At 42.4% G+C, this 14,803-nt stretch overlaps 1 protein-coding gene across 1 annotated transcript; it reads left to right on the top strand.

The window, feature by feature from the left end:
* Window positions 1-1,489: 1,489 nt before the first annotated feature.
* On the top strand, window positions 1,490-13,564 carry otol1b (otolin 1b). The gene is made up of 4 exons (XM_055646338.1): window positions 1,490-1,867; window positions 3,707-3,796; window positions 6,056-6,127; window positions 12,675-13,564. The coding sequence occupies exons 1-4, from the start codon at window positions 1,525-1,527 to the stop codon at window positions 13,556-13,558; spliced, it is 1,389 nt and encodes a 462-aa protein (XP_055502313.1). The 5' UTR covers window positions 1,490-1,524; the 3' UTR covers window positions 13,559-13,564.
* Window positions 13,565-14,803: the final 1,239 nt, after the last annotated feature.

Genomic DNA, 14,803 nt, shown 5'->3' with positions numbered 1-14,803 from the left:
TGATTTATTTTGTCATTACAAACCGTGAGTAGTTTAAAGCAAAAAGAAAAATCACACTTTTTATTCAGTTGAGGTGCAATTTTGCTGGTGTTATTTGGCACGAACGACGCTATAGTCCGATAACTCTTAACATTTCTCTTTGAATCCTTAACCCAATTACCGAGAAAACTGTGCTAATATGTTGCTCTTTCCGAATCCTGTTTGGTATATCAATGGCCAGTACAAAATAATCTAATGGGAGTGCTAATGGTAGTGTTCATACATTTATCAACATAATTATTTCCTCCTGTTATGATTATATATAATACAAATGATTGTGTATAAGATGGGTTCTTGTATATATATATATAAATACAATTATTGTACATAATATTGAATATTCTATGTATACAATATGATGAACATTTATAATACTGAATTACCATATAATAACCATATAACAATTACAGCATGGAAACAGGCCTTCTCGACCCATCTCGAATTGTAGGCTTAACAACTTTGAAATTTACTTGGGAGTAATAAGAACTGTTAAACTCTACCGCTGTGCAAAAGAAGCGACAAATATTTGATTTCAGTAGTTTTAAAGAACCTAAAGGGCAGAGTTACAAAATACTCAAGTTACATTTTGCAACAAAGACTTGAGTTGTTATTGGGTAACTTGGTTTTTGGTTACCCCAATGAACGTCAAATAACCCTTTGTCATTAACATATTGCACTAGCATGGATATGCTCGTACCACTAAGTGTTCAGCACAATAGTGAGTCTGTTTGTGTCTTTCTATTGCACTTTATACAAGTGGAACCGAGAACTGCTCAGTGATACCTGAGTTAGGCTATTGCTTTGAGAAACACATAATATCGGCTCCATTGGAAGTCATATGACCAAAAATCAACAATCAAAGGCAAACGGCAAATATTTGGTTTCTCCCTTTTCACTTGTGAATAGGGACTGTAAAATATGTTAATGATCATTATTTGCTATTTGAAATGGTGAATTACACTGTTATTTTGTGCTTTTCTTTTTGAACTGCCCCCAGGCAAAATTTAATTTCTGTTAATGTATAATATGAATAATTCAACAATGGCAAACAATGATGGCACAAGAAACTGCAGATGCTGGAACCTTGAGCAACTGTTGCACTAATATTGGGGTTGGTGCTCTCATTGAGTACAGTGGTTTATATCTATTGTGCACTGTGTTTACAAGCCTTTTGTGCTGCTGAAAGTAAGAATTTCATTGTTCCGTTTCGGTACATTTGACAATTAAACATTCTTGACTTTTGACTATCGTTTTTATTTAATTTATTGATCTCTTTCTTTGAGAAATGGATATGCTGCAAAGCATCAGGATGATATAAACCTCCAGAACAAAACAAAGTTGTGGCCTGTTCACGTTTAAGTAATTTGTGTTAAACGTTTATTGAACAATAAGAACAAAATGACAATGGTTTCTGAAATACAATTTACTTTTTTTTAGTCCTGCACTATTAAAACATGTACTCATCTTTGTTTTCAGCTGGAGAAAATGTTTAGTCCTTCATGGCATACCAAACTGCTGTTGTTCCTCTTCATAGCGCAAATGTCTGCAAAAGATGAGTTCAAGAAAGATGAAGATTTCACACGAGCTCTAGTCCCAACCTCAACTGCATCTGCAGAAGAACTTGGTACTGATAATGTGGACCTTTCATCTGAAAGCTCCACGTTGAAGTCGACATCTCTACGTCTATTTGACACCTTCCCAACGGTGCCTCCATTTGAAGATAATGGAAACTTTACTGTCGATTCAGCCGAGTTCCTGTTTAATTGCTGCGATTGCTGCCCGCCCATACCAGGACAAAAGGGAGACCCGGGAGAGTCAGGAAAAGCAGGTGACCATGAAAGAGTGGTAGAAATATCTAGTCAATCTTCCACAACCTCTTTTGAGCCAGTGCTCCTCAACACATCTTGCTCATTGCCATCATTGTCATCAATATATATCACATTTATATTTAAAAAAAACTGCATTAAAGAGCTATAGTCATACACCATGGAAACAGGCCCTTCTACCCAACGCCTATGCCAACCTAAATGCTTCACCTACACTAGTCCCACCTGCCGGCATTTGGCAATATCACCACTCTAAACCTGTTCTCTCCGGGTACCTATTCATATGTCTTTTAAATGTGGTTATAGTACCTGCCTCAACCACCTCCTCTGGCAGCTCATTCCATATACCCACGACCCATTGTGTGAAAAAAGCCGCCATTCAGGTTCCTATTAAATGTTTCCCCTCTCACCTTAAACCTGTGTCTTCTGGTTCTTGATGCTTGAGTTATGCATGAGTTTGGTCACCCATGCTCTAAGTTATGTGATGCATGAATGCCCTCATCATCTTGGGGTTAACTTGGTGCAAAACCCTGGGAAGCTTTGGCCTATGCACTCACATTTGCCATAAATTAAGTTGAAAACATTAAGATTCCAATTATGTAAGCTCCTTAAACAGATGGAGCAAAGGATATTATCATTTCTTGTATCTTGTTTGAAGGGAAGCAGAGCTAAATGTGAATGACAACCGTATCCTAAGGCAGCCTGCAACTCAATAATGCCACCCCTGGTTGCCTGCACATGATGAGAGTTACACCATTTATTCTGAAATGTTTTAACATGTAATATGACAGGCAGCTGTATTAACATGAAAGAAAAATGGAAGTAAAGAACTGCAGATGATGGAACTCTGAAATAAAAACAGAAAATGCTGGAAGCACACAGCAGGTCAGGCAGCATCTGAGGAAGAAGTTTCACCATGTAAATTGACCCTAGTGTGCGCAAGATAGTGTTAATGTTCTGTGATCGCTGGTCAGTGCGCATTCGGTGACCCAAAGGGGCTATTTCCACGCTGTATCTCTAAACTAAACCAAACTAAACTAAACTAAACTAAACTAAACTAAACTAAACTAAACTAAACTAAACTAAACTAAACTAAACTAAACTATCAGTCTAAAGAAAGGTTCTGTTCCAAATCGTTGGGGTAAAGTGATGCAGTTACAGGGACTAGGTGCTAACTCCACAACTGAGTGCATTGGAGGCTAGGCTTGAATGCAGGCTGTTGGAGCTGGGAGACAGTTGCACAAACCGCAACGGCAGTGGATCATACCCAACGGGTTTCTGCATGTCCTTCATCGACCATTTTGAGATACCTAAGCAGTGAAAGGCTTCATTAGACAAATAGGTTAACAAATGGGCAAAAGGTATAGAAGTGTGAAAACGCACACTTCCAGATTCAGGGGCAGTTTCTTCCCAGCTGTTGTCACGCAAGTGAACCATCCTACCGCAACTTGAGAGCAGTCATGAACTACTATCTACCTCATTGGTGACCCTCAACTATCTTTGACTGGACGTGATTGGCTTTATCTTGCAATAAATATTATTCCCTTGTCATGTATCTGTACACCATGTGTGGTTCGATTATAATACTGTATTGTCTTTCCGCTGACTGGTTAGCACGTAACAAAAGCTTTTCACTGTACCTCGGTACACATGACAATAAACTACTGCTGAAACTCAAACAGAGTTGGAATGAGGTCCCTTCCAATATTGCCAACTAACAATTGTGGTTACTTTATTACTTTATGGTTTGATGAAACTGTCTGCTTTGTCTATTAATGACAACACAGAAATGCTTCAGAATTTTCAACTCAACACTTATTATGTTGTAATTTTTTTCACAGGACCATCAGGTGAAAAAGGAGATCAAGGGGTAGAGGGCTTGCCTGGGGCTACAGGGTCACCTGGCATAAAAGGTTCTGAGGGAGAAAGAGGTAAGCTAAATATGATATCCCTGTCCATGATTTAACCAGTTGCCTTGTTCTTTAGGTACCAAAGGCATTAACATTTGGTACCGATTCTGAAGGGCACATTTGCAGTTTACTTGAGCAGCACATCAAATTGACTAGTATGCTTATGAGGTATCTGACATGTATAAGAGCATCGCTGGAGATTGGAAGTATATCATGCGTGTCACTGATTTGATAGCTTCCCTGTCAAACTGGGTCGAGCCAATATATTTAGCTCACTGTGTAAACTATGCATAGGAAGCTTGATCTAACCTGTAGGAAGAAATCCCACTTGCATTATTTAAAGAGATCTTCACATTCAAATAGTTTTGGGAGTATACTGTAACTAGGTTGGGATGTATAAAATCATGAGAGGAATAAATGGTGTAGATGCACATAATCTCTTGCCCAGAGTCGGGGAATCGGGAACCAGAGGACACAGGATCAAAGTGAAGGGGAAAAGATCTAATAGGAATCTCAGGGGTAACCTTTTCACATAAAGGGTGATGGGTGTATGGAATAAGCTGCCAGAGGAGGAGGTTGAGGCTTGGACTATCACAAAGTTTAAGACAAAATTAGATACATGGATAGGAGAGGTTTGGAGGGATATGGACCAAATGCAGGCAGGTGGGACTAGTTTAGCTGGGACATGTTGGCCAGTGTGGGCAAGTTGGGCTGAAGGGCCTGTTTCCACACTATATCACTCTATGACTCCATTGAATGGAGATTGTTATTTTAAAAACAGTGCAGGAAAACAACTTTGAAGGAAGAGATGTCATAAGGTCTTAAGTGTTAGTAGAATTAGGCCATTCGGCCCATCAAGTCTACTCCGCCATTCAATCATGGCTGATCCATCTCTCCCTCCAAACCCCATTCTCCTGCCTTCTCCCCATAACCTCTAACACTGTACTAATTAAGAATCTATCTATCTCTGCCTTAAAAATATCCACTGACCTGGCCTCCACGGCCTTCTGTGGCAATATGTGTCGGAATATTATCTGTGCCACAAAATGGAACTTTGGCTGCAGATCTTCTGGCCCTCCAATGAGAGCAGACAGAGGAGGACAGAGCTCCAGGAAGGCCAAGTTGACAGAGAGGTAGAAGGAGGAGGAAGAAGAGATATTCTGCTGGTGTCTAAACAGCTTAAACAGACCCTTCGGCCCACCAAGTCCGTGCCAAACAGTGACCACCCCATACACTAACTCTATCCCTATCCCACACACTAGAGACAATTTACAATTTACAGAAGCCAATTAACCTACAAATCTGTGTGTCTTTGGAGTGTGGGAGGACACCAGAGCACTGGGTGTGCGGGTCTGTGGGTTAATTGCCCTTTCAATTGCCACTAATGTGTGGGATGAGAAAGTGGGATAACATCATGTGAATGGATGATCCATGGTTGGTGTGGACTCATTGGGCTCGTTTCCATGTTTTATCACTAAACTAAACTAAACTTTGAATGAATTGCCTTTTCCTTGAGTAGAGAGCAGGTGCACCCCAAATGTGATACGTGCAGTGAATTGTGACTCTGGCCAGCTACAGGTTCATACAATGATCTTAAGGCCAAAAGGCTTAGTGTCATTGTGGTCTTCACATCCATTGTAGGGTGGTCCAACATGGCTCTACGAATGAAACTTGGTTTGATGCAAGCCGACAGACCTCAGCACTGACCTCTGGTGAACCTCACCCTTTGTGGGGCATAGCAGCGCAGAGGTAGAGCCGCAGTTACAGCCCCCAGAGACCCGGGTTCGATCCCCACTTCGGGTATTGTCTGTACGGAGTTTATACGTTCTCCCCGTGAACACGTGGATTTTCTCCGTGTGCTCCCACACTCTGAAGCCATGCGGTTTTATACGTTAATTGGCTTCTGTAAATTGTCCGTAATGTGTAGGATAGAACTAGTGTGAACCGGTGATTGGTGGTCAGTGTGGACTTGGTGGGCCGTAACATGATTAACACAGGATAGATGCTTTGGTTGTTATTTAGATGTCAGGTACACCAAGCACCGGGTAGAATTGGCAGAGATTACATGTATATCTACAACTCAAGGTCATGTTTGAGAGTGTGAGCCCGTTTCTCTATCAGTATATTTTCAGAAGGAATTCCATGTTAATAAATCTTTCCTATTGACAAATTATCCTTTTATTTGGTTGAAGTTATTTATTACTGAACTTTCATACACGGCGCAATTTAATAGGACAAATTTTGCTTTCATGGTTTAAAACAATATGCTCTTGTGTTTAGGACCTAAAGGAGACCGTGGTCTGGATGGATTTGATGGGCTTCCAGGATTTATAGGAAAACCAGGGGAGAAAGGTATGGTAATGAAAATGCTACAATACATACGGTCTGTAATAGATCCAACCACAAGATCATTGCATGTAGGCGTAAAGTCTAATGAAATGCCCCGTTAAGATGCGAGGTACCAAGTAATATCAGCTGATTTTAATATCAACTATTTTAATTGAAGGCATTTTAGTTGATAATAAATGGCTGATTGTTATTTACTGCATTCGCTGCAGAAGATAAAACAAACATTTCCGAAAATAACATATCTTCATTTGCTCCTAATCCCAAACAAAACACTTAATACAAAACCAAATACAATTTTGATTTTGGTTTAAACAATGGCAGTATGCAGTATCTAGAAAGAGCTGCTAGACGTAACTATAGAAACGACAGAAATGGATACAGTTGTGACTTTTAAAATATATTTGGATGCATATATGTATAGGAAGGGTTTACAAGGCTATTGGGCAAATGCAAGGAACTGGGACAAGCTCAATATGCCAACTTGCTCAGCCTGGACAAGAGGGGCCTAACGGCTTGCGTCTGTGCTGTTCTGGGACCATCTCTGATGCCAAGCAACATAAACACATAGATAGACACAAAAAGCTGGAGTAACTCAGCGGGACTGGCAGCATCTCTGGAGAGAAGGAATGTGTGACGTTTTGGGTCCCGACTCTTCTTCAGCTTTTCCCTTACTCCAGCTTTTTGTGTCTATATTCAGTTTAAACCAGCATCTGCAGTTCCTTCCCAAACATAAACACGTATATAAGATTAAAGGGGTAGGAGGTTTCGAGCCACCCATTTAATCCCCCCTGTTCATTATGATCATGGCTGATCGACTCAGACACCAATTTCATTACACCTTGATCTTTCAACATTGTATCCATTTCCTCTTTAAATTTCCTCTGATCATTTGATCTCACTCATGGAAACATCTCAATATCTACCTCATAGGTTTAAAGGGAGAGGGGAAGGATTTAATAGGACTCAGAGGGCCAACCTATTCATGCAGAGGATGGTGGTTGTATGGAACAAGCTGCCAGAGGCCGTTACAATAACATTTAAAAGCAATTATAAACACAAAGGATTATAAATGTTTCAATAAAACCTACTCCTTGTTCTTCTCCAAAAAGAACAAATCTTTTTTTAGCTGTTTGTGATAGGATAATCCTCTCATCCCAGGAACTAGATCAGTGAATCTCTTCCTGGCTGCCCCCTAAGCTAGTAATTGTGTTCTTAAATAAGCAGACCAAAGCTGTATGCAGCACAGCACAATATACCATTTGCCACATTCACCTGCTACACCTACACGCTGACCTTTTTTGCGTTTCATGCAGAACAGTTAGAGCTTTCTGTATACCTCTCATTTGCAATCTTTGTCCACATAGGCAATGGCTGCTTTTTCATTCCTGTTTTGACATAATACCTCGCGTTAATCCTGAAATTCCGTTCCCTCCAAATACTTGAAAAACTTGCTCTTCAACCTCACTGCCATCCACTTTCAATGGATGTGGATTCAATGGATCCAACATTCACATTCCACAAAGGACCCACATTCAATGGATCCAACATTATCAGCACACTGTGTGATGTTACCACCAAACATGCTTGCCTGCAAAGGGCATGTCCTAGGAGCAGATGCCTTTGTGCCACATCATCTGTCCTTCCATTACTTTTCATCTCTTTTCACACAGAGAGTGGTGAATCTCTGGAACTCTCTGCCACAGAGGGTAGTTGAGGCCAGTCATTGGCTATATTTAAGAGGGAGTTAGATGTGGCCCTTGTGGCTAAGGGGATCAGGGGGTATGGAGAGAAGGCAGGTACGGGATACTGAGTTGGATGATCAGCCATGATCATATTGAATGGCGGTGCAGGCTCGAAGGGCCGAATGGCCTACTCCTGCACCTAATTTCTATGTTTCTATGTTTCTATTACCATCTCCCAACAACCACCTCTCCTGTTCCTGGCATCGTCCCATGCAAGCAACAGGGTTAAACTGGCCATTTGACTTTCTCCATTTTGACTGTCATGGGCACAAATGTTTTTGGGTGAAGTATTGATTTATTGCACTTATTTCAATTGAGTATGTGGCACCTGGTCCCTATAATAAGGTCTTCTCTACATTGTAAGACCACCAGCTGTTGCTTTGCACTAGAACGTCTCTTGTTATTTAATCTCTAATTCCCTTTTTCTTTTTTACTTTACCTCATCTTTCCCTCACTCTTATACCTTGCTTTTCTTCTTTCCTATTGTCGATGAAAGGATACTGGCTTGAAATGGTCGGTTTGATTTTGTTGGCTTTTGTTGATGGTTCAGTTTGGAGTTGCCAATGCTTGACTATCGAAACAGCAGGTAGACTGGAAACAGTTCCAGGAACGTGTTTCAAATGCAGACGCTCCAGAATTATTGACAGATTCAGGACACTGGGGGATAACAACCCTCTCCGTTTGTTCCTTCAGTGAAGTCTTGTTGTGTTCCTCATCTTTACTTTGGGCATTGACGCCTTTGATTCGGCACCAGGGTCCCAGAATTGTAGGACACTGGATCAAGAGACAAAGGGAAAGATTTTGGTGTTATTCCTTCTTTATTTTTTCTTTAGAAACATAGAAACATAGAAATTAGGTGCAGGAGTAGGCCATTCGGCCCTTCGAGCCTGCACCGCCATTCAATATGATCATGGCTGATCATCCAACTCAGTATCCCGTACCTGCCTTCTCTCCATACCCCCTGATCCCCTTAGCCAGAAGGGCCACATCTAACTCCCTCTTAAATATAGCCAATGAACTGGCCTCAACTACCCTCTGTGGCAGAGAGTTCCAGGGGGGTGAAAAAAGTTTTTCTCATCTCGGTTTTAAAGGATTTCCCCCTTATCCTTTAGCTGTGACCCCTTGTCCTGGACTTCCCCAACATCGGGAACAATTAGAACATAGAACATGGAACATAGAACAGTGCAGCACAGGAACAGCCCCTTCGACCCACGTTCTCAGCGAGAATGTACAAACTCTGTGCAGACAGCACCCATAGTCGGGATTGAACCCGCGTCTCTGGCACTGTATAGCCGCAACTCTACCGCTGCACCACCGTGCCGCCCCCAATACCTTGCAGGAGTGAGAACCTCCTCTCCCTTTTCCATACCTCCTAGGTGTAGCAATTGGATAGGACTCTTTATTCAAAATGGACTTTAAAAAAACCAAAACGAAATAAATAACCAAAGGGTTTTGAAAGATGCAAGATGAAATTTCAATCATTTTCTTCTTGAACATTATAAATTGCAGTGTAAATTAGCAGGATATGTACATAGTTACAATTACTGAAGGATGTGTCATTGATAAACTAATAGTAAGCTGTACGTTTTCTGTTGACTTGTGAGGAGCTTGGCATACTTAATCTACAGCTCGGAATCGATAATCATGAAGGAACTTAGAGCATAGAACAGCACAGCACAGGAACGGGTCCTTTGGCCCACAATGTTTGTGCCCAACATGATGACAACGGATCTCATCAGCCTGTACATGACCCATGTCCATCTATTCCTTGCATTTCCACGTGCCGATCTAAGAGCGTCTTAAACACCGCTATTGTATCTGTCTCCACCACCGCTCCTGGCAATGTGTTCCAGGCCCCCCGCACTCTCTGTGTCAAAATACTTGTCCCGCGAATCTCCATCAAACTTTCTCCCTCTCACCTTATAACACTGCCCTCTAGTGTTAGACATTTCCACCCTGGGAAAAAATAAGTTCTAAAAAACATAGAAACCTAGCAAAATAGGTGCAGGAGTAGGCCATTTGGTCCTTCGAGCCAGCACCGCCATTCAATATGATCATGGCTGATCATCTCAAATCAGTACCCCGTTCCTGCTTTTTCCAAATCTCCCTTGATTCCTTTAGCCATAAGAGCTAAATCCAACTCTCTCTTGAAAGCATCCATTGAATTGGGCTCCTGTGGCAGAGAATTCCACTGATTCACAACTCTTTGGGTGATTTTTTTCTCCTCATTTTAGTTCTAAATGGCCTACCCCTTATTCTTAAACTGTAACCCCTGATTCTGGACTCCCCCAACATCGGGAATATTTTTCCTGCATCTAGCCTGTCCAATCCGTTAAGATTTTATATGTTTCTATAAGACACCCTCTCATCCTTCTAAATTCCAGTGAATACCAGCCCAGTCGACCCATTCTTTCATCATAAGTCAGTCCGGCCATCCCCGAAATTAACCTGGCAAACCTACGCTGCACTCCCTCAATAGCAAGAATGTCCTTCCTCAAATTTATGAACCTGGTGGTCTCACCAGGTCCATGTACAACTGCAGTAGGACCTCCTTGCTCCTCAACTCAAATCCTCTCACAATAAAGGCCAACATGCCATTAGTTTTTTTCACTGCCTGCTTTACCTGCATGCTTATCTTCAGTGACTGATGTACAAGGACACCCAGGTCTCGTTGCACCTCCCCTTTTCCTAATCTGACACCATTCAGTTAATAATCTACCTTCCTGTTCTTGCCACCAAAGTGGATAACCTCACATTTATCTACATTATAACCATATAACCATATAACCATATAACAATTACAGCACGGAAACAGGCCATCTCGGCCCTACAAGTCCGTGCCAAACAACTTTTTTCCCTTAGTCCCACCTGCCTGCACTCATACCACAACCCTCCATTCCCTTCTCATCCATATGCCTATCCAATTTATTTTTAAATGATACCAATGAACCTGCCTCCACCACTTCCACTGGAAGCTCATTCCACACCGCTACCACTCTCTGAGTAAAGAAGTTACCCCTCATGTTACCCCTAAACTTCTGTCCCTTAATTCTGAAGTCATGTCCTCTTGTTTGAATCATCCCTATTCTCAAAGGGAAAAGCTTGTCCACATCAACTCTGTCTACATTATACATTATACTGCATCTGCCATGTAGCTGCCCACTCACCCAGCCTATCCAAGTCACCCTGCAGCATAGCATCCTCCTCGCAGCTCACACTGCCACCCAGCTTTGTGCCATCCGCAAACATGGAGATGTCACATTTAATTCCCTCGTCTAAAACTTTAATATATATTGTAAATAACATGGGTCCCAGCACTGAGCCTTGAGGCACCCCACTAATCACTGCCTGCCATTCTGAAAAGAACCCATTCATTCCTAATCCTGTCTGCCATCCAGTTCTCTATACATGCCAATATAGTACCCCCAATACCATGTGCTCTAATTTTGCACACTAATCTCTTGTGTGTGACCTTGTTAAAGGCTTTTTGAAAGTCCAGATACACCACATCCACTGGCTCTCCCTTATTATTAGTTTTATAGACCTGCTTATTACATCCTCAAAAGATTCCAGATTCAAGCATGACTTCCCCTTCATAAATCCATGCTGATTTTGACCGATCATGTCACTGCTTCCCAAATGCACCGCTATAACATCTTTAATAATCGACTCGAGCTTCTTCCCCACTACCGGAGATCTCGGAGAAAACCCACGCGGTGAAGGGGAGAACGTACAAGCTCTCTACAGGCAGCACCCGTAGTTAGGATGGAACCCGGGTCTCTGGCGCTGTAAGGCAGCAACTCTACCACTGTGCCACTGTGCCACAGTAGTAACCCGTCACCACCATCGGTAAATTGGCTGTGAGAAATAATAAATAGAAATAACATGTCTATAAAAAAATAAACTACAGATGCTGGTTTATACCAAAGATAGACACAAAGGGCTGGAGTAACTCAGTAAAACTCCATACAGACAGCCACCCGTAGTCGGGATCGAACCTGAGTCCCCTGTGCTGCAAGCTCTGGAAGGCAATAACCATGCCACACCGGTGGTTCCCCTACACCAGGACCTCCCGGGTTACCTCAAGATTCCACTTAGAATTTGATTGCTTCTTTTCTGTCAGGACTATTTCACCAAATATGCCATAGACTTCTCATGCAAATTGGTTGATATCAATAAATAAACTGCTTTGATCAACCGTTTTTTGTATTGTATACTATACATATAAAGTATGTGATAAAAACAAGATTAGATTCAGATTAGTTTATTGTCTTCTACAACAGGGTGCAATGAAATTCCTTGCTTGCATGGAGCTCATAAACACACAACATGTATAATAATGTTAGACACAATAGTAAATACAATGAAGAAAGTAAAGCAGTAGACTGATGCAAAGATTGGAATGCAACATAAAATGTTCGCTACCCTCTGCCGCGATGTTAGTGCGAATAATTGATCAAGAAATGGATATGGAATTCAGCGGCTTATCATTTCTCCTTTATGTCAATTAATGTGCTTTATAACAGAATATTCATTGTTTTTTTTGTAATTCTACTTTCTCGATTAGGAAGGGCATCAAAAGTTTCATGGAAGAAATCGGGAGAATGTGGTAGAGAGGGAAAAATGGATCGGTCTTGATTGAATGGTGGAGGAGACTCAATGGGCTGAATGGCCTAATTCTGCTCCGATGTCCAATCGTCTTATGAAATGTGCTTCTGGATTAGATTAGTATTGTCATATTAGACGCAAGCAACGCAACACTTATGAAGATTCTCCCAGCCATCTTTGTGTTCCTTTTTTTATTTCAGGTGAGCAAGGAACAAAAGGCGATAAAGGAAACATTGGCTTCCCCGGAATTAAAGGGGATAAAGGAGACAAAGGAGGTCTCTGTGAAAACGGAACCAAAGGAGATAAGGGGGACCAAGGTGAAGTGGGCAAAATGGGGCTAACTGGAGAAAAAGGTGAGAAGGGTGGGAGAGGAGATATGGGAGAGAAAGGCGACTGTGGGGATGATGGCGAGAAGGGAAGTCGAGGAGAAGCTGGTTTACAAGGTGAGAAGGGTGACAAAGGAGAAAACGGGGAGCCGGGGACTGATGGCATGAAAGGAAACGATGGAATTGGTGGAGAGAAGGGAGATCAGGGACTAAAGGGAGACAAAGGTGAGCGAGGATTACAGGGGCTGAAAGGATTAGTGGGACCAAAGGGAAGAGACGGTGGAAGAGGTCTGCGTGGGAGAAAAGGTGGTCCTGGACCAAAGGGTGCGCCAGGACAAAAGGGCAAGGATACAAAGATCACGCCATCCGCATTTAGTGTAGGATTGTTGCCGAATAAGTCCTTCCCTCCAGTCGGCACGCCAATAAAATTTGAGAAGATTTTCTACAATGACCAGGATGCCTACAACCCAGAAACTGGAAAGTTTCACTGCAGTATTGGTGGGGTTTACCTCTTTTCCTATCATTTGACGGTGAGAAGTAGGCCGATAAGGGTTAGCCTGGTGAGAAATGGCACTCGGGTCCTGAAGAGCAGAGATGCAATATTTGGACAAGATATAGACCAGGCTTCTGGCATGACAATTCTCAAGTTGCAACCCAGCGATGAGATCTGGCTGATGATAACCCGGGAGTGGAATGGTGTGTTTGCCAGCAACGATGATGATAGCACATTCACAGGATTCATTTTGTATCAAGCCTAGACTATATATATATATATATATATATATATATATATATATATATATATATATAATTGGTGGAATTTTATATAATTCCATCATTTTGCAGCCACCTTCAAACGCTGTTGAATGTACTGCTGGTCTTAGATCTAGTTCTCGCTGGGTCAAAGAATGAAATAGTCAATATTTGAAATAATCATAAAAATGAAAGTTATTTCTTTGATCTTTGTTTTGAATGTATTTGACACTGTACTGAGTACACAACATTAGTTTATTAAATCAATAAAGACAGTGAGGATTTGGCATTTAGTTGATTTTCTTTGCCGCAATTTTATACCATCAGTTTGCACTAGGCATGTATCTGTAGTGAAATACTGGTTGCCTGCCATCCCATACATCAGGGGTCGGCAACCTACGGCCCGCGGGCCGGATCCGGCACGTAACCCGAAATCATCCGGCCCGCAGGCGGTTTTATTTTTCAATTCATTTTCGCGACCTGGGAATTGCAGTCTGTCCCTGGGATGCGAGCGGATCTGGGAACTGCAGCCAGTCCCTGGGCATGCAAGCAACCTGGGCGCTACAGCCAGTCCCGGGGCAGGCGAGCCGACCTGGGAACTGCAGCCAGTCCCAGGGAACGCGATGGACCTGGGAACTGCAGAAAACGAATTGAAAAACACGTGCAAACTAATGCGAAAAACAACACCAAGTGTCACACTATGGCGATAGATGTGGCCCGCCATCCGCTCACAGACATGGGCCCTGGCCCCTATGCAGAACAAGGTTGCCGACCCCTGCAATGCATGTTTAGTTTGGTTTAGTTTAGAGATACAGCATGGGAACAGGCCCTTCGGCCCACCGAGACCCCGTCGACCAGCGATCCCCGCACAATAACACAATCCTACGCACACGAGGGACAATTTGCAATTTTTTTACCAAGCCAATTAACCTACAAACCTGTACGGCTGTGGAGTGTGGGAGGAAACCAAAGATCTCGGAGAAACCCACGCAGGTCACGGGGAGAACGTACTGAATCCGTACAGACAAGCCCCCGTAGTCAGGATCGAACCTGTGTCTCTGGCACTGTAACATAGAAAATAGGTGCAGGTGTAGGCCATTCGGCCCTTCGAGCCTGCACCGCCATTCAATATGATCATGGCTGATCATCCAACTCCGTATCCTGTTCCTGCCTTCTCTCCATACCCCCTGATCCCTTTAGCCACAAGGGCCACATCTGACTCCCTCTTAAATATAGCCAATGAACTGGCC

The sequence above is a fragment of the Leucoraja erinacea genome, chromosome 14, assembly GCF_028641065.1.
Source record: "Leucoraja erinacea ecotype New England chromosome 14, Leri_hhj_1, whole genome shotgun sequence".
Lineage (NCBI taxonomy): Eukaryota > Metazoa > Chordata > Chondrichthyes > Rajiformes > Rajidae > Leucoraja > Leucoraja erinaceus.
Note: the sequence above shows the minus strand (reverse complement) of the source record. Positions and strands in the feature narration are given on the sequence as shown.